General features: G+C 41.8%; 1 protein-coding gene across 1 annotated transcript in view; it reads left to right on the top strand.

The window, feature by feature from the left end:
• SPATA6 (spermatogenesis associated 6) overlaps positions 1-13,234 on the top strand; it is a 53,326-nt gene extending 40,092 nt beyond the window's left edge. The window contains exons 11-13 of the mRNA XM_075002824.1: positions 17-116; positions 7,761-7,849; positions 12,573-13,234. Coding sequence (XP_074858925.1) covers positions 17-116; positions 7,761-7,849; positions 12,573-12,753 — 370 coding nt within the window. The 3' untranslated portion in view covers positions 12,754-13,234. The remainder of the gene's footprint in view (positions 1-16; positions 117-7,760; positions 7,850-12,572) is intronic.
• Positions 13,235-25,191: the final 11,957 nt, after the last annotated feature.

Raw genomic sequence — 25,191 nt, 5'->3', positions numbered from 1 at the left:
CCCCCCTCTTTTATAGATTTAACTCTGGTTGGTCTACACCAGCAAATGGAGAAGAGATCCATAAACGAGTGAAAAATATTTTAAGAACACACAGTGCTAGGCAAGCGCTAACATTTGTAAGTTTTATGTTTACAAGCTAAAACGTTTATTTGCTGCAAAATACTTAAGGAAGAAAATTGTGCCTCCTACAGGACTTGCTGTAATAAAAGGTTGAGCTTTTCTGTGCATATCGTGGACTGTACAGGTAGCCTTCGGATCTGGATTCTGCACACAGCCGACTATTTCATACACAGTGTGGCAGTAATTATGAAGTCTTCATGGACAGGGGTTATGTGTAATTCCTTCACAGAACATCAAGGGATAGTGACATTGTTAATCTTTTACATTTCCGTCTCCTACTCCAATTTAAAATAATCTTGATACAAATGTGTTATGTGGCTTCAGAAAGACAAGAGCTTAATTCCCAAGTGCCTGAACGCCACCTACCAGTGATGCTGCATTTAATTGTTCTTACAGGTATGTTTATTCCTCAGATGTATGTTATTTTTTTCTTCAGTAACTCACGTTACTTGAATGGAGGAGGAAGAGAGCGCTCTTTTTGTAAATAAGATTGTCTTACACCAGTGTATGTCTTTCTTCTCTCTTTTAAAACTTAAGGGTATTTTGAATCAGACAAGTGAACTGATCTCCTGATGTGCCTGAGTCCTAGAAACAGAGGCCAAGATTTTAAGTTGATACATCCATAAAAGCAATTCTGCTTTGGAAAGTAGTTCTGTAAAATTTTCACTGTGAGATTCCAGTTTTATGTCTTGGTGACTCCAGGTCAAATCAATTTACAAGTAAAAAGGTTTTATTCTAATTGCCTAACAGAATCTGAAAGTCAGTGCAGGTGTTATCGCCATCTTATCGTAATAGCTTATGGGCCCCCACACTAATTCTTTAGTTGAAATGCAATTAACAGTGCTGCTGGTATGTAAGCTAAGCTGGAATCGTAGTCACCCTACTATGGGTGTTTTGGTTAGTCGGGGTAACAAGAGTAAAAGCACAAATAAAACTCAAATAGGACCAGATTTTCTTAGGCTATGTCTACACTTGTGTTTGATTGACCAAATTTTTGTCACTCTTGGGTACTTAAACTTCCCTCCCTCTCCCCATGACTAACAAAGTTGTGCTATGGCAAGCACAGATGTCAACGCTGCTTTGCAAAACAAAAGCTGCTCATAGGGTGTGGAAGTATTTTGTCAGCAAAAGTGCCAGCAGGGCTGTATCCACATCTGGGTCACTAAAAGCTACGTAATGCAGATATACCTGCAGCTGTGATACTAGCAAAATGTTTTCGTCCATGGAAATTAGCTTTACAAAAGAGAGCTAATAGTAGAAATGTCTGTTGACAATATGAGCCCTGCTCTGAGGGAATGGGAGTATTTTGTTGGCAAAAATGCCAACAAACAGCGTTTACAGTGGACTTTTGGTGACAGGGCCATGTTACTGAAAGCTGTGTAGTGTAGCCAAATCTGTGCTCAAGTTCATCTGTCTCCTTTTTCCTTTGTCATCTGTCATGTTATGCAGTATGATAACCTATTAAATGCCTTTGTGATGTTTCATTTCGCATGTTAATTCTCTTCTTAAAGCTCTATCATTGCATAGGGTGAACATTGTAGAGAAATTTCGCTTCCCAAGATCTCATGCCTCCGAAGCACAGACTTCTGTTATCGCTCCACCTGTGTGTGCAACATAACTGAGGGTGAGCGAAGCATCTGTATACCAGCTTACAACAGCACCGAGTAACTTAAACCATTCTTTACTGAGATTTTTACGAATACAAATGCCTACCTCAGCAGCTCTCTGGCCCAGATGACAATTATAGCTGTACTCAGGTTTCACTGCGAGGTAGTTATAGATTAATGGAGCACAGAAAGTCAGTTTTGTACAAAGGTTGCTTTGTGATGTTGGCGCTATCATACTTCTGTCACTGGGCCTACAACAATCGTAAAACAACAGAGCTGGAAGAGACCTAAAAAAGCCATCAAGTCCAACCCCCTGCCCTAGGCAGGACCAAACCCATCAGATCAGCCCAACCAGGGCATTGTCAAGGAGACTTAAACACCTCCAGGAATGGAGACTCCACTAGTTGCCTGGGTAGACTGTTCCAATGCTTCACCACCCTCCTTGTGAAAAAGTTCTTCCTAATGTTCAACCTGGACCTTCCCAACCACAACTTGAGGCTATTGTTCCATGTTCTGCCATCTGTGACCACTGTGAACAGCTCTCTCCAGCCTCTTTGCAACCTCCCTTCAGTAAGTTGAAGGCTGTTATCAAGTCCCTCCTCAGTCTTCTCTTCTGCTGACTAAAAAGTCCCACTTCCTTCAACCTTTCTTCATAGGTCATATGCTCCAGCCACCTTATTATTTTGGTCGCCTGAGGGACCTAAGGGAAGGAAGGAGGCTTGGTCTCATCTTTATCCTCAATCATTCTCTTAAATATAAAAACATCCCCTTGGTTTTTTTTTCACCCTCATGAGAATCTACTAAATCCCAACTGTCATACTCTCTCAGTCATATGGACTATTCTTTCCACCAGCTGTCTGACACCTTGTAGACAAGCTTTCTGTAGAGTCAAGTGGCAAAACCACTCTTGCTAAAGAAATGAGTGACAATATCTTGGCCAAATCTAATGTCTTCAGCCCTCTCTTCATCCTTGAAAGTACAGATAATGCCTATTTGTACCAGTTCTTCCATTTCATTGAATCCTAGGGCTGGAATCACTGGGCTGTGTTCTTGTTTTTTCTCCTTCCCTTCTAAAGAGCTGTGCAATATTTTTTTCCCTGTGGCACTATCTTCTCCTCCTCCTCTTCTTTGTCATCGTTCTTGGGTCTCCATTCTTGGCTCTAACCCTTTCTCACTCTCTCTCTCTCTCTCTCTCTCTCTGGGTCATCTCATCCATGACTATGTTTACAACAATTATCCATAAATCTGCTTTTCTGTTTCTCGTTGCTACTTCCAATTCGGCATCTTGTTGCTACCTTCAAGTCACAGTAGTGAATCTAGATCTGGCTATTCCTCTACCCCACCTTGTCTTTTCTTTTTTCTTTTTTTTTTCCTGATTTGGTTCATACCACCACTGTATTTTCTGTATTCTAGGCTCTCATGTCTAGTGTCATTTTCAATTCTTCTGTCGTGTCCAAACCATTGCCAAAACTTGTCATTTCCTTGTTTAAAACACCTCCAAAATTAGACTATTTTCATGCCTGCTGCCAACATAATAGTCCACGCTCTAGTAATTTCCTTCCTTCCTCTTCCTTATTGGCCTTCCCATTGTTTCTTCTTCCTTTTTTAATCTATCCAAAATATATCTGCTGAGATCTTCCATGTTGACAAAGCTCTCCACAGGGCTCCATTCTGTGTTTTCTTCATCTCCAGCTCCAACTTAGCTTTCTCACTGTGTTCTGCCATGCTTCCTGTTTACTGTTCCTTGTCTCCCTTATCCACTCTAAATGTCAGGTCTTCTTACATGTTTCCCCTGCTTGGTACTCTTAATTCCATGCAGCCTTTCTGGGTATGTCTACACTACAGACTACTCTCAGTATATCTACACTGCGGCAGGTATAAAGCCCACAGCTGGAGCTGTGCCCACTGGCTTGGATTTGTGAAGCTCAGACAAAAGAGTTCAGTCCCTTAACCCAAGTTAACAGGCATGGGCCAGTAAGGATGTTCACTTGTAGTGTAGACACACCCTCTGAGAGTGATGCCTGTCATCTGAAGTGTATTCTTGGGGATGTCTGTCAGCTGCACGCTAAATTGTACCTGCTCTGACTTTAGTCTAGGATTTTCATGAGTTGTGCTTTACTGAAAAGTGCCATTTAATGCTAATGATGCTATATATGGCTTCTTTATATGAAGAGATAATAACTTGTTACAGATTAGCCTAAAATCACATTCATGAATTCTTGTGACTTCTCTTTTGGAGGTTAGGGGTGGGGAAAATTTGAGATAACTAGTTGTTAATTTACAAATTTATTTACAAAGCTGGGTATAAGCAGACCTGAAATTCTTGTCAAATGAAAGATACGCCATCTGAATTCCCAGATTTAAAGTGTAGACAGTAACTAAAATGCATTTAATTTATGGATGTTAATGTCCATCCATTTGCATTCCAGTATGAGAACTGAGTCTCTAAATCTGATCTTTGTCCACTCTTGACATTTTTCAAAGCTGTTTTTGTGCATGTCAAGACTATTTGACCACCTGTAAATGCACATAGGGTACTTGTCCTAAATTGTACATGAACTTGATGATCTTGAGTGAGCTACACTGCAGCCCATTAAATACAAGATTTTTTTTTGTGTTCTAAACACTCAAAAACAGGTACAACTCAGGTCAGCTTCTTCTGATGTTCCAGTGAATTTAAGGTGGCAAATTGAATGTATGATGGTCCAGCACCTACTGTAATGAAAGTTTGCACAGCCTACATGGGCTTCAATAGTTCTTGACTGCTTCTCCTGAACACCAAGACCATCACTCTAAGATAAAAGGATTTACCGGTTTGCTAAACCAGTGTTATGGCTGGCTACATTGTCTGTCCATAAAACTATAAATGGCTTATAGATTTTAAAGAGGAGCTACAAACTGGGAAATGTGAGTCTCTTCCCCCAAGCATCCCTTTTCCGCCTGCCCATTCTTGAAAAAGTCATAATTAAAAAGCCTCTTGCCACTCCAAAGCTGCCTCTGCACAAGACGGTTCCTGTCTGTTGCTGCCATATTGAACCATCTCTCTCTCACATGCTCACTCCAACTTGCTTGGGTGTGCTGTGCTGTGCTGTGCTGTGCTGGCTTGAACAAGTGTGGCTGTTTCTGCAGTTCATTGGATGGACTATTATAGGCAGTGTTTAACAATGATAAAGCAAGTCTCTGTGATTCCTCTTCTTCCCCAAAGAGAGTGTCCCATTTAGGGGGCAGGTGGGAGTCAGACCCATTTGGAGGAAACAGGAAGGCAGGACATCAAGCAGGCTGGCCTCTTTTAGTTTTGGTAATTTTATAAACTGACTCACTGTCAGATAAAAAATCTGCTTCCTGTGCTCTTCTATTCATGTTCCCATTGCTTGTTCATTTAAATAACCAAAGACTTGCTTTTAACATGTAATGTGTATTAATAATTGGTGTGGCACTGTCTCCTGAGCCACCAGTTGAGGATCAGAGCCCCATTGTTCGTGGTGCTGTACCACACCCAGTAAAAAGACGCTTCCTGTCCTAGAGAGCTCAAAATCTAGGTTGTCATCAGTGTTCCTTGTAAGCTGAGTGCTTGGGAGGCCACCCAGGAGAAATTCAAATGCTGAGCACCCACAGCTGGCCACTTGTTTTTATTGGTGGTGCACATCTACACATCCCTGAGTGCACATAAAAATGTATTCTGCACATGGATGGAAAAAATCCATTAGTTGTGATAGGATACATAGGTGAGGCAAATGGGAAGGGGAGACAAGTTAGCATATAGGAAATAGAGGTCTCCACTCCTGTCCAAATTAGCTATACCTTTGGAAGGGTCTCTAATTCATGTTACTCCAGAGAGCTTGGGCCTCACGTCTCTAAGCTTTCCAAATAACTGCAGTCGTTGGATCAAATGCAGCATCATCCAGCTGCCTTTTGCTGGGTTTTATATCTGTAGTGTCATCTTAAAATCCTGTGACCAGAACTCTGGCGCATGTTCTAAAGGTGGCAACTATAGAGCTCATTATATCATGAAAAACTAGAATTGGGCAACATAAGTTCCTCTTAAACAAACATTCAGAGGCTTTGTTTAAATTTCAAGAAATTGTTTCATTTGAGAGCAAGAAGAAAAATTGTGAAGTGTTGAAATAAACCATTTTCTCTTAACTGGAAGGAAACGTTGAGTTTTTGGGCTGGTTTCACAAGGAGACCTAGGTACCAGTCCCAAAGCTGAAGAGAAGACAATGGTGCTGCCATTTATACTGTCACTCTGGTTCAGATCCCCTCTCTGGAATGAGGACTCCGATCTCCCTGGTGTATGTCCTAACCACCAGGCTATCACTATTCTGGGTGGGGCTCTCAGTCATCTCCCTGTTGCAGGAGGGTGCCTGGGTTCCCAGTACACCGATATCTGGAAGAGAAGACAGACTCAGGGTGTGCTTCAGAAGGCTGGGTGCCACCAGATGTTCTACATAGTATATTCATTGGGCCAGAGAGAGAGTAAGGTCAGGTCTACACTAGCTCTGAAAGTTGATTTCAGAGATGCAATTCTAGCTGCGGCATTTGTGTAGCTAGAGTGGACACATCAGAAATCAACTTTTGTGACTGTCTTCCCCAAGGAAAGTCAATGAGAGCATTTTCTCTTGTTGACCTCTCTTACTCCTCACAATAGCAAGGAGTGCAGGGGTTGACTGCCAACCCCAGACAGATCGATTTCACTTGTCTTTACCAGGTTCATGAAATCAAACTCTGGGAAATCGACCGTGACCAAGTTGATCTTTGCGGAAGTGTAGACAAGCCCTAAGAAAAACTATATAGTATGAGCCTAGTGGTTACAGGGCTCACCTGGGTTCCAGTCCTTGATCCAATGGACACTGGAATTGATTTGCTTTTGTTTTTTGGACCTGCTAGCAAACCAAAAGCTCAGTTAGTCATGCATCTCTTCAGACAGCAAGTTCTGGTTTACATTTGATTCATCTTCTTACATCTTCCAAAATTTAATTTGCACGTGGCAAACATTTAAGAGTTTATCACTGCACTAAGTTCCTTCTGCTTGGTACTTTGTAGGATGTGACTGCTAAGGGCAGAGTTAGGTTTCTTGGTTACACAAGAAAGAATGGTTACACAAACACCCTCATTATCTTGTGTTTCTCCACAATACATAGTGTTAGTCTTGCCACAGTTCTAGGCCATTCAGCTTGCTCTCCATTTTGTTTTTCTTTTTCTGTATATTCACTGTCCTCGCTCCCCGTTTAGTGTTCTCAACCAATTTGATTGTTTTAACAACATATATGAAGGATAAGTGTGTTCTCTAGAAAGCATCCTCTGACTTTACCTCTGTGCAATCCTTTTTTCCATATTTGCACAATACGTGTTGTTAAGGAAGGGAAGAGTCCTTCTAGTCCTAGTTGTGCTACTAACTTGCAGTAGATATTATGCTTTTACCTTCCTCACAGGGGCTAATTCTTTAATGTTTGCTAAGCACTTGGAAGATGCAGAGTCCCAAGTAGTTACTTTTTAAGATGACCTCTCTAGAGCCCATAAATACATCACAGTTACCTTAAAGTCTGGTAAACTAAAGACATAACCTTCTCAGTCTCACATACCCAGAGTAAATAGTTTTCGTCCTCTAGAGTGCCACTTACTGGTTAAAATCCATTGTGTCAATGACATATTAAGGTGAGCTGACAAAGCTCTATGATTCCATTTTCTCCTTCTGCAAGATACAAATGCAGTGCTGCCACCTGCCTGTTTTCTATCACCCAACACTGTGTGTGTTTAGTAAGCATGAGTGACTACCATCGTCCGCACAGGCCCTTGATGTACAGCTCCTGGACATTTTTTCCAGTTTATTACTTGAAAATTATTAGCTGAGTTCCAGTGTTTTTAATTAAAACTGAACATAAGTAGTATCTGGTTCATTACACCTTTTCCTTTTTCTCCCTCAAGAAATGTAAGCAGTTTAATAGTCATTTACTAAATAGAAAGAAATGATTTCTAAATGAAATTATTGTAATCAGAAACCGGGCTAATGATGATTTGATTTTTGTTTTTTAGGATGAGAGTAACTCATTGAAAGAAGACTCAAAGAAGGCAAGAGAAGGTTCGTGTAAAGATTCATTATGTGGCAGTGAACTAAAAAGCAGGTAGGAAGTTCAGTTATTATTGTATATACTGTCCTATCCAGTAACTGGTATAGAAACAGCACATATACCACACTGCTAAAATCTAGTTACAAAATGGATACTTAAGGAATTCCTTTTCTATGTGAAGTTATGTATAATGCTGTAAACTAGCGAAACGCCTTTTCAATTTAGTACTACTACGATTTTTAACCTCAATGCAAAATACAGTTAATTATCATTGTGCCTTGCTTGCTGCTGTGATTGACATTGTCACTATCAGTGTAATCTTCAGTTTCTATTTTCAGGACTTTAAATGGTCATGAAGAATTATCCTTGGGCAGTGATTTGGGTTTTATAATATCAACCAGAGAGCAAATTTTGTGTTCTGAAGAGGTATTTGGCTATCTTTCAAGTCACAGAAATGTGAAACCTGAGACTTTGTACTGAGGCACCTTTTTCGTGAGGACTTTTTAAAAAATTAATATCAAGTGTTTTACTCTATGCTTCATCTGTGATAGGGTGGATCAAACAGAGTAATGGACACTTTAGTATATGTATTTCAGATGACCCCTCAAAAACTTCAGTCCTATCTGATTCACATAGCTCTGGTGTCTCCTGGCTCACTTCCTCTGATCAGGATCTTGCTCCAGCATTCTAGTTCAGAGTGGAATAATAATAACAAGTTTGTTGTTCTCTAAGGTGTCATGGGACATCTCATTGTTTTTGCTTGAACAGGTGAACATGGTTACCTCCTCTGAAACTTGTTACAGTGCATTGATTCCTCGCAGTCCTCTCCCCTGCAGATGCTTGTGGTTCAATGTGGGGAGAGGACAGGAGTACTCTGGTGATGCAGTAAACTCTTTCATATCTGGAAGCCTCGGGACCGACAGGTTGCCAGATATCCACATATTGTGGATAATAGAGAAGTACACCTAGCAGTGCAAAACACCAAAGAAAAACATGATTAGATATTAAGAAACAAACAAAAAGACTGTACTTACAGAAAATGCGACTAAAATGTACTTATGGTTAAAGTGCCAGGTGTTTGAGCATTCCAGATGAATGAATGGTGGATATAAAAGAGTTTTCTGTAGTTTCTGAACCATTCGGGGATTTCTGAGGATGAAAAGGAGTATATACATATAAAATATTATTAGGTCTTTCCTATTTTTAAACTCCTAGAGTTGCAGTGCTAAATCTAGATGGACTTGACCTAAAATAGCTAGGTACCCTCACTTAAATGTGATGTAAACTTTCACAATGACTGCCAAATTCATCAGTTGTCATTGTAAGTGCAGATAGGAAGAACATTAATATTGTGCCGTGTAGTAAACTTTCAACATTAAAAGGCTATTAGCCAAGGGTGGGAATGGTGTCCCTGGCCTCTGATTGTCAGAGGCTGGAGATGGATGGCAGGAGACAAATTTCTTGATCCTTGTCTTTGGTCTCCCTTCCTCTGGGGCACCCTGCACTGGCCACTGTCGGCAGACAGGCTACTGGGCTGGATGGACCTTTGATCTGACCCAGTATGGCCATTCTTATGTTATAACATAGTGATTTGCTGTTAGCCTCATTTAAGAAACCCTACACTTTAATTTCTGCAGTTAGGGTGTAATTAAGAGTAACAATAATAATTCTGTCTTGTATCAAGTTTTAGAGCAATTGTGACACAAGTTTTTGGGTAACCTTCTATACTTAAACCAGGCCTTTATCCTAAGTATATAACTTATGTTCCCTTACCCTCACAAGTTGAAGCAAACAGAGTATCTTGTGTCTGTGTACACAGGTCTCTGTATTGAAGTGGCTTGGAGATTAAGGTTGAAACTTCAAGCCCTGGGAAAAACCCACCAATGAATCCCAGTACTAAAACATCAAGAAATGATGGGCTATGGAATGGGGCACTCAAGTTGGGAGAGTACTACATCTTGGGGTTAGACACTGGCAAAACTAATTCCACTAATTCCACTCCACAAAAGGGGGAGAGACATAAGAACTCAAGGGTAATTTGACTGCTCCGTATTTTGTCAACAGGATACAAAGACAGAGGGAGAGTTCAGAGGAGGACATGGTACTGCCTGACCAAACGTTTGCCGTAAAGTAGATGCTTGAAAACCGCTAGTGTATGGAAAAGGTCCATGTTGTTTGAAATATTCAGTGTATGACTCACTCTGAAAGAACTTTTGGGACTCCTGAAGGAGATGTATGAGGGGATAAAAGCGTATGACAGGTATTTCAGTGTGGGGCATTGTATGCAGAAATCCTGCTGTTGATAGTTTATGTGTGTAATTTCCAGATCATTTAGCTCAGATAGTCAGGATGGTTTCTAGTTAAAGGGAGGAGACTGGCTTTTCTGTAACATGGTCATATCTTTGTCCATACTGCTGCTGGATCTCTTATGAGTGAAGAAGTGACTAATGGAAACACACCAAAATAGACAGCTTTAATGGTTTGTCATGACCTTGATACAGACTTTGCTGATGTTACTTTCATTCTTGAAGTCAGCCATGTTTGCCATTGTGATGGTTTTTGAATGAAAGCACATGAGGAACTTTAGTGTTTTTCTGTCGCAAATTACATTTCTAGTAGAAAGTAGTGCAAATACAGACTATAGAAAGCCATCTGGTTAAATAAAGAAGTAGAACTGTTTGTGGAGTTGTATACATGAAGGAGAAGGGTGCATTATTTTAGTAAGATATTTATTTGCTGGACTGTGGTGTGTGACTTCTCTTCTGGAAGACAGAGAGTAATATGTTCAAGGGAAATGAAAATACAACTCTGCTATCTTGACCTAGCCGAATTCATGGAGGCCTCAAATTTTACAGAACTGTCCAAATTCAATGTGAGATTATGAGGGGCTCTTGTTGATTTGATGTTCTCTGTGTTGGATTCTTACGCTTCAAAGATGTAAAGTGCACTTCTGCTTGGATGGCAACGGAAGCTATTTCTATTTACTCCAAATGGTCAATTGAATTAAAATACCAGGGTATGTTTTGTGTTTCTGAGGGGTGGAGGCATATGGGAGGAGGTTAAGTCCCTTTATGCATTTTTTCAACCTTGTGCCTACAGTTATGTGAGCACCACTTTTCACCTCCCTCCCTCATATAGGCTGGCTCCCAAATTACATTCTTTGTGCCTCAGCATATAAGTGTTAGTGGAACATTATTCCTGCTGTTTATCATGTGCAAAAAGGAAGCTCAGTGTTTAGAAATCTAGCCCTGAATCTGTCCTCCTTCCATACCCTAGTCCTGTTGTTTTAAGTGCACTTTTCAGTGGAAACCTCAATACAAGATGCTATAGCTAGCCAAAAATGCACTCGTGAATAATTTAACCTACACTGGTTCATTCATTTGTCACATTGTTTGATACAGTGCATATTAACTTCAAGACAGAATTTTAATACCTGGAAATGTTGCCACCCTGTTGGAGTGGTCTAGCTTGGCTTGATCAGTATACAGGTTGAACCTCTTTAGTCTGGCACCCTTGGGACCTGACCAGTGCTGGACAAGAAAATTTGTTGGACCAGGAGAGATCAGTATTTTCTAGCATGTTACCAACATTTCCCTGCTTACTGGGCTCTTAGAAGACGTTTAGCATAAATTACAGCTAAATAACAGCACAGAACACTGAAAGCCAGGACTGGTGGCTGTAAATAAACTTTACGGGACCACAGGAAGCTTGGCCACATCAAGTGGCCAGCCAGCCAACTAAAAGCATGATGGATTATGGATGTTGCCAGACGAGAAAGTTCTGGACTAGAAAGGTGCAAGTACACATAATCAACACTTTGAAATTTACCTGTAAAATCAAATCTTACTTCTATTTTCTAGACAAAAATAGCCACCAGTGAACTTAACCCTTCCAGTTTATTTTCCCATCCAGAAGATGGTAGGGTTGGAATCTCAACCTTAAGAGAATATGGGCAAACATTTCAAGGGTACCTATGTCATTTAGGTGTGTTTGAAAAATTTACCCCAGAATTGATTTTTACCTCCCTTAATTTTTGATGCTCTAACTTCAAATATAGTAATACAAAATCAAACTAGCTGGTTTTATTATAATGAAACGATTTATTTCAAAGGTTCTAACAGAAAGCAAATAAACTATGAAGCTTATATATAAATGCATTAAAATTTGTCAGTGCTTGGTAATGAAGATTTTCAGAGGATACATTCTACTTGATGGTTCTAGGAAAATGAATTCTGGTAGCTACTGATATAGGAATATCTTTTCTTACAAATATTAAAACACTGACATATAAGGGGAAGAAATGAGTAACATTCCACAGCCGCTGTATCATAATGTATTTGGTAAAATATATTTTTAAGTTGAGATGGTGAGGATAGAACACATTATAGCTGCAGCTGAAGTAATTTAATTTACCTTGAATAGGTTGTCTTCATATTGAAATAGCTGCTTATGGGTGCATTTTGACCTTCAAAAGACACACATCCTATGTAGCTACTGCAAAAGGCTCAATGCCTAGTCACACTGCCAATCAAAATACAGTAAAGCAACCACATTTATGTTTCAAAGAGAATTCTGCCTCTGTTTAGGAGGGTACTTGGTTACATGAACTAAGACTCTGTATTTTGATAACACAAGCTTCTGTTAAATAATTGTGGTATAATTATGTTTCTACTTCTGTCACTTTCTCAGCAATGTATTTGGGTTGATACTGCATTTGCAAACTCATGTTTCCTCTTTCCCTTAGACTGATCATTTTTGTTTTTGCTTATGTTAACAGTTCATCAGCTCTACAGAATGCCACTGTTCACTTGGATGATAGCGAATATTGGTCCAATCACGCAGCTGTGTATAAAGGAAAACCCCACAGAGCTATCTTTGAAGACAGCCTGGAGAAAATATACAGAAACATGTACAAAAAAGCTTCTGGCACAATTTCCAAAAGAAAAATACACTCCTGATAGCAATACAAGCAGAAGTGTACTGGACACAAGGTCACTATTTTTAATGAGAATATTTTTTGCGTAAAACAACTATTTGTACTCAATTTTTTAGCGTGTAATGTTTACTGGGAAGAACTGTTATGAGCTAGTGGGGCTTTGAGGCAGGGATCCCAAAAGCAAAATATTAAAATAAAATCAGAAACAATTGAAGTTAAGCAGGCGCATTGTTCCCTTAAGAACTTGGGATGATACTCTCTCACGCACCTTCATTTCAGTTCTGAAGCAAGTTCTGAATAAACTGGATGCTCTTATCAGTCACCAGTGCGGGCTTTGGTTGCAGCCAATTTTATTTCAGTCATTAAAATTGCTTAACAATGTAAGTATAAGGGGTTGTAATGCAAATCTTTCCCAGTGTTTAAAGAGCTAGAGAGAATAAGGTCTGCATATTACAGGCCTAGAAATGGAGAAGGGAAAAATTCTGATAGTATCCTGAAGCGGTTTTGAAAGTGTTTCTTTGCACTCTGGACCATGAAGTTTTTATTATTCATGTCAAGTCTTTTGAAAATAACTACCTGTATATTGGACAAAAATAGCTCTTCCGGCATCCCAATGTTACAGTGCCTAAAACATTTCAGGATCACTTTTGCAGCTTGTTGGCATGAGCAGATGTCTTATGCAAGCATTGTGATGTCCCTGCACCACAATCCCACCAAATTTGGAGCCCATCTTTACTAGCCTGCTGGGGATGTGTTGGCAGAACTTGCATCTTTTTGTTAAAGGCCACCAAATGTTCAGCAGTGGTTAGCTGCTTTCCCAGGAGAGGGAACCTTTTCAGCCTCACAGTAAACAGCCCCCACATTAACAGACCAGGGCAAGCTGTCCATTTACTGAAAAAGCTGAGTGATTTAAAGGGCAAGTGTGTCCATCTCCTGCTTCCATTTGAGGTGGGAAAAACAAATATGTAGCCTGGCTCATTTACTGCAGAAGCAGACAGCTGGGGCAGATTCAGTTCCACTAGTGCCTTCTTCTAGCTTGTTTTTGGCCAAAGGCTAAAAGTAGTTACACAGATGGCAGATATCTTGGACAGTAACCTGTCAGCATATGTGGCTAGACTAAATATTGCCCTACTCCTACCCATGCTTTAATGCTAAGATAACTGATTTAAGGAAGCAGTGAGTAAGTCTATCAGGTAGCATGCTGAAATGATGTGCATTGCCGCCTCAAGAAGGGGCTTTCAGAGGAACTGTACTGAGTCCAGGCATTTCTCCTCCTGGAAACATCTAAACCAACCACTGTATTAATTTCTTCATTTTCCTACCCTTGACCCTCCTTGGCATTTACGGTGCTTAGATTTTCAAAGTGCAAAATAAAGATTAACCAGTTATTTCATCCTCCCAAACTCCATGCAGAGAAGCATTATTAAGTGACTTTTTAGAAATAGAAGAGCACAGCACCAATATATCCAAAGCCAGAGACCCACCTGCACAGCAGCAGGCAGCATGTTCAAGTTTCTGGATCGTTGCCCTGTGCTCATCCATTAAATTGTGCTGCTTGTCTTTGGCTTCCTAGTCATCTGTAATACACTAGTTTCTTAAGAAATAAAATTGACCAATGAAAAGGTGACAGGAAGAAACTGGGAAGACCACTTATGGATCCTGAAAAGCCATGGCAGAACTTGATTGGCTGTCTGCCACTATGTGACCTAACCAAAATCTACAGTGCAAGTGCATGTTGAAACGACTTCCAGGAATGTGAGTGAGCACTGCAACCATGAATCCTGTCTTTCTGCTAACACATTCCACCCCTTCTTGTTTGCTACTCCCTCCTGGCCTGTCACAGCTGAGTGAAAACTGTAAGCATACACATTACTACTACTCAAGTCAGCAGAGCAAACCCAGTACGTGCCCTAGGCATGGTAGACCTCCAGGACAAGAAGTGGGTATTGCCTTTGCACACGTTCCATGTGTCTCGTATTTACTCTGCTTCTTATCTGTGAAGTTTTATCCGCTGCAAGCTTCCTTTGTGGTCTCAGCAGGACAGATGTGATTGGGAGGATCTGGACTAAGAATATTTTGGGTATTGTCTGATGCCTTTTGTCTTGCTCTTTGGCCCATTCGTTCCATGGTCTAGGAGCGCTTATCACTGTCCCCACCCCACCTCTGGTAGTTCAGCCCAAAGAGTTACTAATTTCAGCCCCATCAGTTAAATGCACGAGAGGCACTGAAAGTACCGATGTGCCGTCTTGTGTGTGAGACCTGAGACCCCTGCACCACAAGTGCAACCAGAAAGTGGAGGGAAGGGGAAGACGGGGAGAGACACACTTCAATTCCATTTTAGCCCAGCTGAAAGGTGGCAGTCCTGGTTTAGATTTTGAGGGAATCTACAGGCTTTCATAGTCTGGGCTTCTTTAGGAAGAAGGGAGAGGAAAAGTGTTTATATTTGCATTTTGCTGGCTAGGAGTAGTGTCTATATGGAGTTTTTCTATATGGCATAACTCGTACAATAAATTGAATTGGCTGAACTTTAGCCAGGCTCCACTGGTGTGCATAGACGTTTTGCTTCCTAGAATTAGCTAGTATCATCAGTATCGGCTAACTTTGTCTCCGATGACAGGATTGTGCTTGTAAGCTAAAGGTTTTCTTCCGAACGAGGGCCTGGAATTCATTTCTGTTGTTGGGACACTTGTATGCAAAATGTGAGTTAAGCCCTGAATTACACAATTCTGTCCATCTGAAATCTGCAGGCAAGCTGCTTTTAAAACAAATGTTTGGCCTCCTCTCCTGTTTGTGTGCTTGGCTAACCTTCTATTAATATGCATATTGCTCAAGTGCAGAGAAGACTGATCCTCCTCTGCTACTGCAGTGTGCGATAAGTATACTCTGAGGCAGTGAACCAACATAGTAATAAACTGTGATTGTTTAGTGCACCTGGCTTTCCAGCACAATTTAAATCCCTTCTGTCGAATGCAAATTTCTAGGTTCCCAAGCAAAGCTTTAAATAGCATTTTCGTGCTTAGTCCTTATCTTTTGCCATCCACAAAGTGGTGCGTTAGTGACAGTAGGATAATTCCACCAGCACCACCATTTTGCCTCCTAAAGGAAAACTGCCTACTCAAATCTAGAAATAATGGGATAGATTAGGAGAGAATTAGTGTTTATTGCATCAGTCTTCTTATTTTTTTTCCACTTCCCCAGACTGTCCTCACCCATGTGTATTCTAACCAGATATTATTTGCCCTTTTGGTATGGTTTGTGACACAGTGTAATTACTTTTCTTTTAGGAAGTCAAACTGAGGCTACTTTTGTTACAACTCCCCTGGGTCTGAAACTTAGTTTGTGCAAAACCAAACTGTATAAGCAATGGGGCCCAATCAAAAGTCAGCTCTTTGCTAAATAGCAGGCACGTTAAAAATTCCCTCAGCAATGCCCTGTAGTGATTAAGGGCTTGAAGTGTCAAGGCCTTTGAGGATCAGCATTATCTACCTTCCCAGCTATAAGGATAGAAGCTATGGCATGGTCCCTTGAGAATGTCAGGTGGAACGAATGATGTGGAACTCCTTGGGTAATGAAGATGCTGAAAGTTTTTAGACTTAAAATTTGAGCTGATTTAAATTCATTTGAGGAGGAAAGTACTCCAGGTGGCATGTACTGTATGTTTCGGTTTTCACACACTAAATTCTGAGATTTCTCTACCTGAAGTCATCAGTGAGTCAACAGAAAGCTAAGAACTCTGTTGTCTGGAGCGAGAAGCTAGTCTTCGTTGAGTTGTGTCCCTGTGAGTGCTTCACTTCAGGTGCACGTACGCCTTGTGCCTCTGATCGGAGATTTTTGGTAGCCGGGCCCATTCAGACTTTGTGTGCACCCTGCTCCTCCTTATACTCCATTCTGAGGCGACTTGTGGCTGTGTGCATATAACACCCTCAGTTCTTTCTTGCTCACCTTCCTTTCAGAAGCTCCTGGCAATATTGCACACTTCTGCTTCAGCACAGGTGACATGGCCAATTAGTGAAGCTCTCCTTGAGCCATGCTAAACCATTTGGAAAACCAGCAGTGGCATCTTCTATGTGCAAGTGGGCCAACAAAAAATGATATGTCCCAGCCAGGGATTTTACTCAATCATAGTCTACAATTATAGCTTTAATTGAGGACAGTCCAGTTGCATAAATCCGGAATGCTGCAAAGTGGACCTCAGTACTTGCTTTTCCCAGCCCTTACACTTTGGCTCATGCTTTAAGGTCAGATGCTGCAGTAGGCAACACAGTCCTGTTTCTGTTCTGGTCTCTGTTCTGAAGCTTCTGGTTTTGTGAGGGGTTACAGCTAAGAAGTCACTAAGTGGGGCATATATATGATACTGCTCAATGAAGGAGGCATGGTCATTCCCCATGTGCATTAACTGGAGTTCTTTGACATGTGTGTCCCTGTGGGAGCTCCACTAACCTTCCTCTGGATTCAGAGTTTCCTTTATGGGACTTTGTATGAGAGAAGAAAGTGACAACCATTGTCTCCCACCTCAGCCCTATATAGCCTGGGTCACAGGGCATGAAGATGTTTTGGGAACATGCGGGATGAACAGGTACTTCTATCAAAAAATCTCAGCTAAAAGCACAGGGTGTGTGCAGACCTGAAATGGAGCATCCCAACACATCTCCATGAACTCCGGGTGCTGCGCAAAGTGAGTAACCTCACATTGTGGTTAGGTAACAGAACTGGAAGCAAGTCTGTGGTGAACTGGCCTGCCTCTTTGTGCCTGTGTTACCCTATCCGTAAGATAGGGAAACTATAGCTCTCCTACACAGGGAAAAATCTGTTGACGTACTGAGAGAGAATTTATTACAGAAGCAATTTGTTACAAAACAAATAACCTCACCAAATCCCATCTCCTATTCAATAAAAAGGGACTTACTGTAGATCTCCCAATGTCTTATGTTTTAAAAAATCACGTAACAATCAGAAATTAAACAAGCACTTCTCTTGCTGAAGAGGGAGTCTGATGTTAACTCTGACAGAGTCCATAGAGAAGCAGAATGTACAATTCTGATTACTTGTCGATTAGAGACTAATCATTATAATAAAGTTCCTGCCAACCTCATTGGTTTAGGTCTTCACCTTGCATATCTATTCCTGCACTGTTCCTACTGGAGTCTGTTTTACTCTTACAGGTCCTTATATTTCATAGGCTGGGTCTACACTTGCCCCCAACTTCAAAGGGGATATGTTAATCAGGGCAATGGGAGATTGCTAATGAAGTGCTGTGGTGAATATGCAGCATTTCATTCATCTAATTCTCCCCCCACGGCAACTTCGAAGTGCCAGCATGCGTGTAGCCACGGGCACTTTGAAGTGCCTGCACTAATTCAAAGTCCCTTTACTCCTCAAAATTTTGAGGCACACATCTCCAACGCCCCGATTACCATGACCCCTTCGAAGTCGGGGGCAAGTGTAGACAAGCCCATATATGCATATATGTTTGCATACGTATGCTGTGTATTAATTGCTCATAGTAAAATCAAGGTCCAAATGTGCTTTGCACATAGAGTGGAAGTTGATGAGTCATTCTACCACTCTTTAATTGTCGTCTTCCAAAATCCTGGCCTTGATGGCACTTCAGAAACGTTGAACTGTGCAATTTTTTTTCCCCCAGTGGCCTCCCAGTATATAAATATAATCATTTAATGGAGAGGTTTTAGATCACATGAAGTCTGTCAACTGTACTTATTTTGACAGTGTGTTTTGACTTGCCCATTAATAGAACGATAAAAGTTATCAAAGATTATTGTTGAGAAGAGTTAAAATTTGGATTTAGTTGTGGAGTGCGACAGGGACTTCTGGGTTTTTTTCTTTTTTTCTCTAAAAGGTTTATGGGAAAACCCCTTAGGCTTTGAAGTCAGTGACCAAGCTGTTCTCCAGCAACAAAACCACCAGATCCAACTATTTTGGGCTGACTTGAATTAACTACCTCACTGATGGAGGTGATGCAGTAAAGAGGGAGGTCATTTTAGATCAAGTCTGAGTACCATAAGAAACCAATTTATATTCTAGGAAAAGGGCACTAAGGTCTTCCAGTCACTCCTAGTTCCATCTTACAGGGGAGATCAAACACACAGACCATCATCAGGGATCATCACTCATACATCCATTCATATTTAAATATCTTGGTCTCAGTCTTTTAACAAAGAAGCCCCTGAGTGGATTGTAGCTATGACCACCCAATCACGTACCATTCCTGTAGTTTCATGTGCTTGCTTTCAGAAGGAAACTATTCTGAAATCTTCAATAATTTTCTGGATGACAATCTGCAGGAAATGTAAACCTTACTTTTGGCATTTCAGCTTCAGAGGTCATGCATTCTTTCTGCTATGGATTCCCATCCAGATAGGATGATTGATTTTGATCATACAGAGCCATGGGACTTAGCCATCTGAGACCACCTCCCCCACGTTGCTCTGTTATGATGGCTGCTATCAGCTGAGTTACTCGTGCTGTGTTTGGCTTTGAAAGCTTTGAGGCCTCCAGGTTAACATATTTTAATGGAGAGTTTTTGATTGTAGAACTTGTGCTGTTTGGTTCCTTAAAGTTTACCAGCCTTCAGAGCACAGGGTGAGGTGCTATTCTTTAGTCAGGTTTTCATTTAACACTGGACTTGCTGGAGATGTGTACTTGGGATGGGTAGGGTGATGTAAAAGAAAGGGAACTTGGTTCAGTCTGTTGAGGACTGTTCAATATCTTGCCTCAAACCACCCCAAGGCCATAGATGAGGGGTTCATAGCATAGCCATTTAAAATAAGCAATATCCACTTTGCTGAACTCCTGTAAATGGGATGCTTATGTTTGTATCGTTTAACAAGCTGGAATTTTTGGACTTCAAGCTAACTGTGTTCTTTCAAAGGTGATAGTGCCATGAACTGGTACATTCACCACTCCACTAATAAGCATTTGACATGAGGTTGCTTTCCCTGCCTGCCTTGTTTTCACCACGATCATGGAGTGTTTACATACATTTTAGCCTCTGTGCCATTTTTGAAGGCTTTATTTGTCTCATTTATGTTTTTGGTTTGGATAATGCTTAAATATGAAATCCATCTGTGAAGCATATTGTATATTCATGTGGAAGGGTAAAACCAGTTTTTAATTAAAATTTTATACAGCACTTGTATTTCACTTTGTCCTGTTTTATTATGAAACACTTCAGTCTTCTTCCGAAAACACATATGTCTTGCGTGCTTCAAGATGTTCCTTGTTGCTCATGCAGAACCATTTCTGAGCTCTGTCAGCAGAATGCCATATGTTCTGGGCTTCCTTTAGCGTCTCTGGCACTTGTGTAGGCAGCATCTTGGATGTAATGCAAGTAAGCTGTATTCCATTCTTCTCTGTTCCAACACTTTTCAGGAGATAAAAATACCGGCGGGGAGGAAGGAACCACTGGATTATACCCTAGTGACTTGCATTAGAAATAATGGATGGTAACTTGGTCTATCAAGATAAGGTGTTTGGATGCACCTGAATTACAACTTGTGCACAGTATATGGAATGTGCGAATGGTCCAGTGCAGCCCGATATTACTTCAGAAATTAAAGGCTGGAGATAAAGATACTACTTGCACCAATAGGAAATGACCCATGTTATACACATCCAGGCTTCTGAATAGAACAACTGCATAAAAGTATAAGAGCTGAGTTCTGCTATGGGTGGCTAAAGGTGTGAGGTTTTGTGTGGGTATTTTCTGTCCTTGTTAAATGTCCACAGCTGGCGTGTTGTCTGTAATCCCCATGGGCTCGATTGTCCTGCCTGTAAGAAAACCTTCATCTCCCAGCTTACAAGCAATCCATCTCCACCATACACCTTGGCTTACCCCTCTCACAGGCTACGAAGCCATATGTTATGTCCACTGAGGAAGTCTCTTGCTCTATTCTGCTTGGGTCTCGCCTTTAGAAATTAACCCAATTGTTTGCTTGGAGTACTCTGGTGGCATTCTAGCCTCTGTATAACATTATCGGACAAGAGGAGGCAAATATCAAGCCCCAGCTCCCGTGATTCAGTGATGTTACAAGGCAGCAGTACTGGGAGCATTAGCTTCGAAAACAGTGCTGCTTCCCCAGTCAGTTTAAAAGGGGGCCTCAGTGGCTTTTGATTTGGTTGTTGGGAGGAGGGGAAAAAAGCCTTTGCTCTTTCTGATCTCGCTTACGTGACTGTCAGTCAGGATCAGTTCCATTGAAATAGATGGAATTACACCTGTGTTGAGATTGCCAAAGTAACAGGAGAATCTGCCCCATGGAATCTATTGCCATAGTCCCCTTCCTGAATAATAGGCCTTTTAGAAAGCTGTTTGCTTGGCATTCAGCTCGTCTGTATGAAGGAATCAGTTCTACGGAGGTGGTAGGTTTTAAAGTGTCTAAGAACAAAGCAAATATACTTGCTTTTCTGCTACAATGTGTGTCTAGCTGCAATTTGATTTTGAAATATGAAAGTATACTGAAACTGGTGCCAGTTTGTCTTGTTTAATAACCTTTAAAGTTCTCAAAACTTTTTCCCCTGGAGACCAGCTAAAATTATAGCAGTAATCTTACTTAGTCTGTCGAGACAGTGGCTGTAGGTTAATGAAAAAAATGACTCTGCTACTTCCCTGTGCTTCCAGCAGAATTTTTTTTTTTGAACTGATGTGAACTCTTGCGCCGTGTGAGACAAGTCTGAGTCGCTCAGATTAAATTGAATGTGCCTTTTGCAAATCACACTGCAACATATTCAACAAAACTGTTTTTTTCTTAAAAATATGCAATAAAAAATTACAATTTTTTCTTAATAAGTCATGTGTGTGTCTATTGTGGTCACCAGAATCCACCCCCTATCATTGAAGAAGTGTCCACACCCCAAAATGTGCTGTTAGGTTAGTCTTCGCATTAGTCTTTCAGTTAAGGTAGTGGCCACGCTACAAGGTAATCACTGAGGGTGCATCTACACTAGCCAACTACTTCAAAGTAGCTGGCACAACATCAAAATAGCACGCGTCGCGTCTACACGTGCCGTAAGCTATTTCAACGTTGAAATCGATGTTAGGCGGCGAGACATTGAAATCACTATTCCCATCCAAAGATGGGAATAGCTCCCTACTTCGACGTTCAGCATCGAAGAAGGGTGTGTGTAGACGATCTGCGTCCCGCTACATTGAAATAGCGGGGTCGTCCATGGCGGCCATCAGCTGAGGGGTTGAGAGACACTCTGTCCAACCCCTGCGGGGCTCTATGGTTGCCGCATGCAGCAGCCCTTAGCCCAGAGCTGCTGCTGCTGCTGCTGCAGCTGGGGGTCCATGCTGTGTGCACGAGGTCTGCAACAGGTTGTTAACTCTGTGGACCTTGTGCTGTGCAGGCCGAATGTGTCTGGGAGGGGTCCTTTAAGAGAGCGGCTTGCTCTTGCCCCAAAAGGGCTAGTCCAGCCTGTGACCCTGTCTGCAGGCTTCGCTGGCCCCTTATTTAGACAGAGAGTGATTGTGCGTGTGGATGCTCCACATTTCCTTCTGGGGCAGCTCCTTTCGACATTCCCCATCACTACTTCGACAAGGAACATCGACTGCAGCAGCCCCGGAGGATGTGTAGATAATACGCATCGAAGTAGCCTATTTCAAAGTAAGAACATCGAAACACTTCGACGTAGTGTGCTAGTGTAGACGTAGCCTGTGTGTCTTAGGAGATGGGATGCAGAAATGTCTTGTGTATGTATTGGTATTCTGCTTGTGTTACACTAAGGTGGCCGGAGAAACACCCCATAAGTCATAGCACCTCACTAAAGCGTGTCTCTGAATACTTTTGCAGTATGCTGTAAGGGACCTTGCCTGGCTCTCCCTGTGAGCCTGGGTAGATATGGCAGGAAGCTGGCAACTCATTAGATAAGCTGTCTCTGATTTAGTGTGCTCCAGATTTGAATTTGCTTACTATCTCAAACCCTTTCTTTCTCTCCTGGCACTGAGGTCCTGTTTGATGGAGCCTGTGCTTGGACAGTTTGTGAAGTTATCATACAGCCTGGCAGTTTGGTTCTGGCTACTGAAACTATGGGCCCTCCTTGCGCTGCACAAGAGACCCACCAGTACTTTGGTAGCAAGTCCTGGCCATGTGGCAGCATGCTTCAGCTGTCACATTAGGACTGGGCCATCTCCAAAAGAAGATCTCTCCTGGGGTTGGCTGAGGCTAGTTGATGCTCAGAAGCTGTTGGTAGATCTGGAGTCTGAGTTGAGTAGGCTATGTGCAGTGGCAGAGGACTTTCCATCAGGCAGCAGAGAATGGTTAGTTAACATGAAAATACCATAGGGCCTGTAGGAATCCTCAGAAGTCATGGGAGGACTGCCAGCCCTCAAGGGTTGTTGCTGCACTATGTTCATTCTGTGGATAGCTTGTTAATGGGTAACATGGACATTATTCAAGATCTGCCCAGTAAAATTGGAAAAGGTAATGCACTTAGTGCTGAATAGTAGTCAGGGCATCCTCACCTGTTCCTATGGGAAGTGCGAAGACATAGCAATTTTGTGATGAAGCCCTAGAGAAACTAGTTTTGTAATTACACTGCTCATTCCTGTAAGGCAGGAAGCATTTGTTTGATTTTTTTTTTTTTTGTGGGCTTGGAGGTGGGAGGATGACCCAAATCATGGTGCCCTTACCAAAAAAATAAAAGTCCCACATGTGTATGTTCTTCTAGGCTGGAACCAACTTCGTTGGATGTATGCCTGTGACAAAGGGGATTCCAGCCCATGAAAGCTTATGCACCAATAAATATGTTAGTTTTGAAGGTGTCACAGGAATTCTCATTATTTTTGCTGAAACATAGTAACACTGCTATGTTACCCCTCTGAAACATCCCTCATGTATATGTTTGTGTTATAAGCATATGAGCAATCCTGTTCAATGGGAAACGTAATCCTGTACTGGCAGGAGCAGGCCTACTAAGAATTGGCTGTCAGAAGTATTTTAATCTTCCAGCTCAGAGCTCTGAAAGAGAAGGTGGCAGAAAGGAAAAGGGAAGGAATTGATGCCAGCTGTAAGGTACTGCCCTTTGTTGTAGAAACTCCCATAAGCCGCTGGAGGGTAGACATAAAGGCACTCAGTTTGCCTCAGCCCACAGTGACCATGTCTACACCAGCCCAAATCTTCGAAATGGCCATGCAAATTATTAATGAGGTGCTGAAATTCACATTCAGCACTTCATTAGCATGCCAATGGCTGTGGCGCTTCGAAATTGCTGCTTTTCGCTGCTGTGCAGCTCGTTCAGACAGGGGCCCTTTACAAAAGAATCTGGGAACTTCGAAATCCCCTTATTCCTAGCTGCTGAATTTCGAAGTTGACCAGGTCCTGTCGAAAAGGAGGCCCATCTGGATGAGCCGTGCAGCAGTGAAACGCGGCATTTTTGAAGAGCTGTGGCCAGTGACATGATAATGAGGCTCTGAACATGTATTTCAGCGCCTCATTAGTAATCCTCAAAATGGCCATTTGCGTGGCCATTTCGAAGCTTTGGACTAGTGTAGACAGGGCTGGTGCCTTTCTGCCCCACCTCTTCTCTCTGTTTCCTGCCACAAGCCTCCTCCCTCCTGTGCACCATCACCCTGTTCCTCTAATCCAGGGAATTTCTGATGGACATTTGCAGTGAGGTGCTGGTTCCTTTGTGACACCTGAGTGATCCAGTGATCTGTTGACTGCAATAGAGGATTGGGTCGGCTTTAACTGATACCTGCTTTTTTTTGATCCTCCATTGTCACCCTCTTACCAGAGTTCATCCCAAGGTCATTAGTAAGATAGTCTGTCTAGCCCAGGGGTCAGCAACCCCCAGCACGGGTGCCAAGAGTGGCACGCGAGCTGGTTTTCATGGGCATGTGAAGTGGGACTTAGTTCCACCCTCCCTCCCCCATGCACCTGGGAGCTTGCTTAAGGGCATGCTGCCTGTGGATTAACAAAGACCAGCTCGTGCTACCAGCCACCACCTAAACAGCAAAGCTCTGCTGCTTTATTTATTTATTAATGAAGCCGTTGTAGGTAGGACTAATAGTGACTTTAAAAAGCATCACCGGTACTCAGGCCATACATAGAGGTCAAAAGGTCAAATTTCTGCACTCCACTTTGGAAAGGTTGCTGACCCCTGGTCTAGCCTGACTTGATGGCAGAGTCGTGTGAAAATCTTTCTTGCCCTTAGAAAACCTAGGCAAAGAACTGCAGTAATGGTGGAATCATGTTTGCTAACTTGCCATCCATCACCTTAAAAATTGATGGGGTTTTTCTTTTTTTAATAATAAAATGTGCCAACCATAGCGTACATTTTTAAGGAACAGTTTTAAATATTTTCTGGTAAATTAAAGTGGTGACATGTTTGTAGGGCTCACTGTTAATTTCATTTCCTTTTTGCTCAGCCAGCCAGATAAAATGCAAAGTCATTAATCTTGGTTTAAGAGAAGATCCTTGCTGAACAGTAATGAATGATCTTGATA

The sequence above is a fragment of the Carettochelys insculpta genome, chromosome 9 (genome assembly GCF_033958435.1).
Source record: "Carettochelys insculpta isolate YL-2023 chromosome 9, ASM3395843v1, whole genome shotgun sequence".
In the NCBI taxonomy this organism is placed as follows: Eukaryota; Metazoa; Chordata; order Testudines; family Carettochelyidae; genus Carettochelys; species Carettochelys insculpta.
Note: the sequence above shows the minus strand (reverse complement) of the source record. Positions and strands in the feature narration are given on the sequence as shown.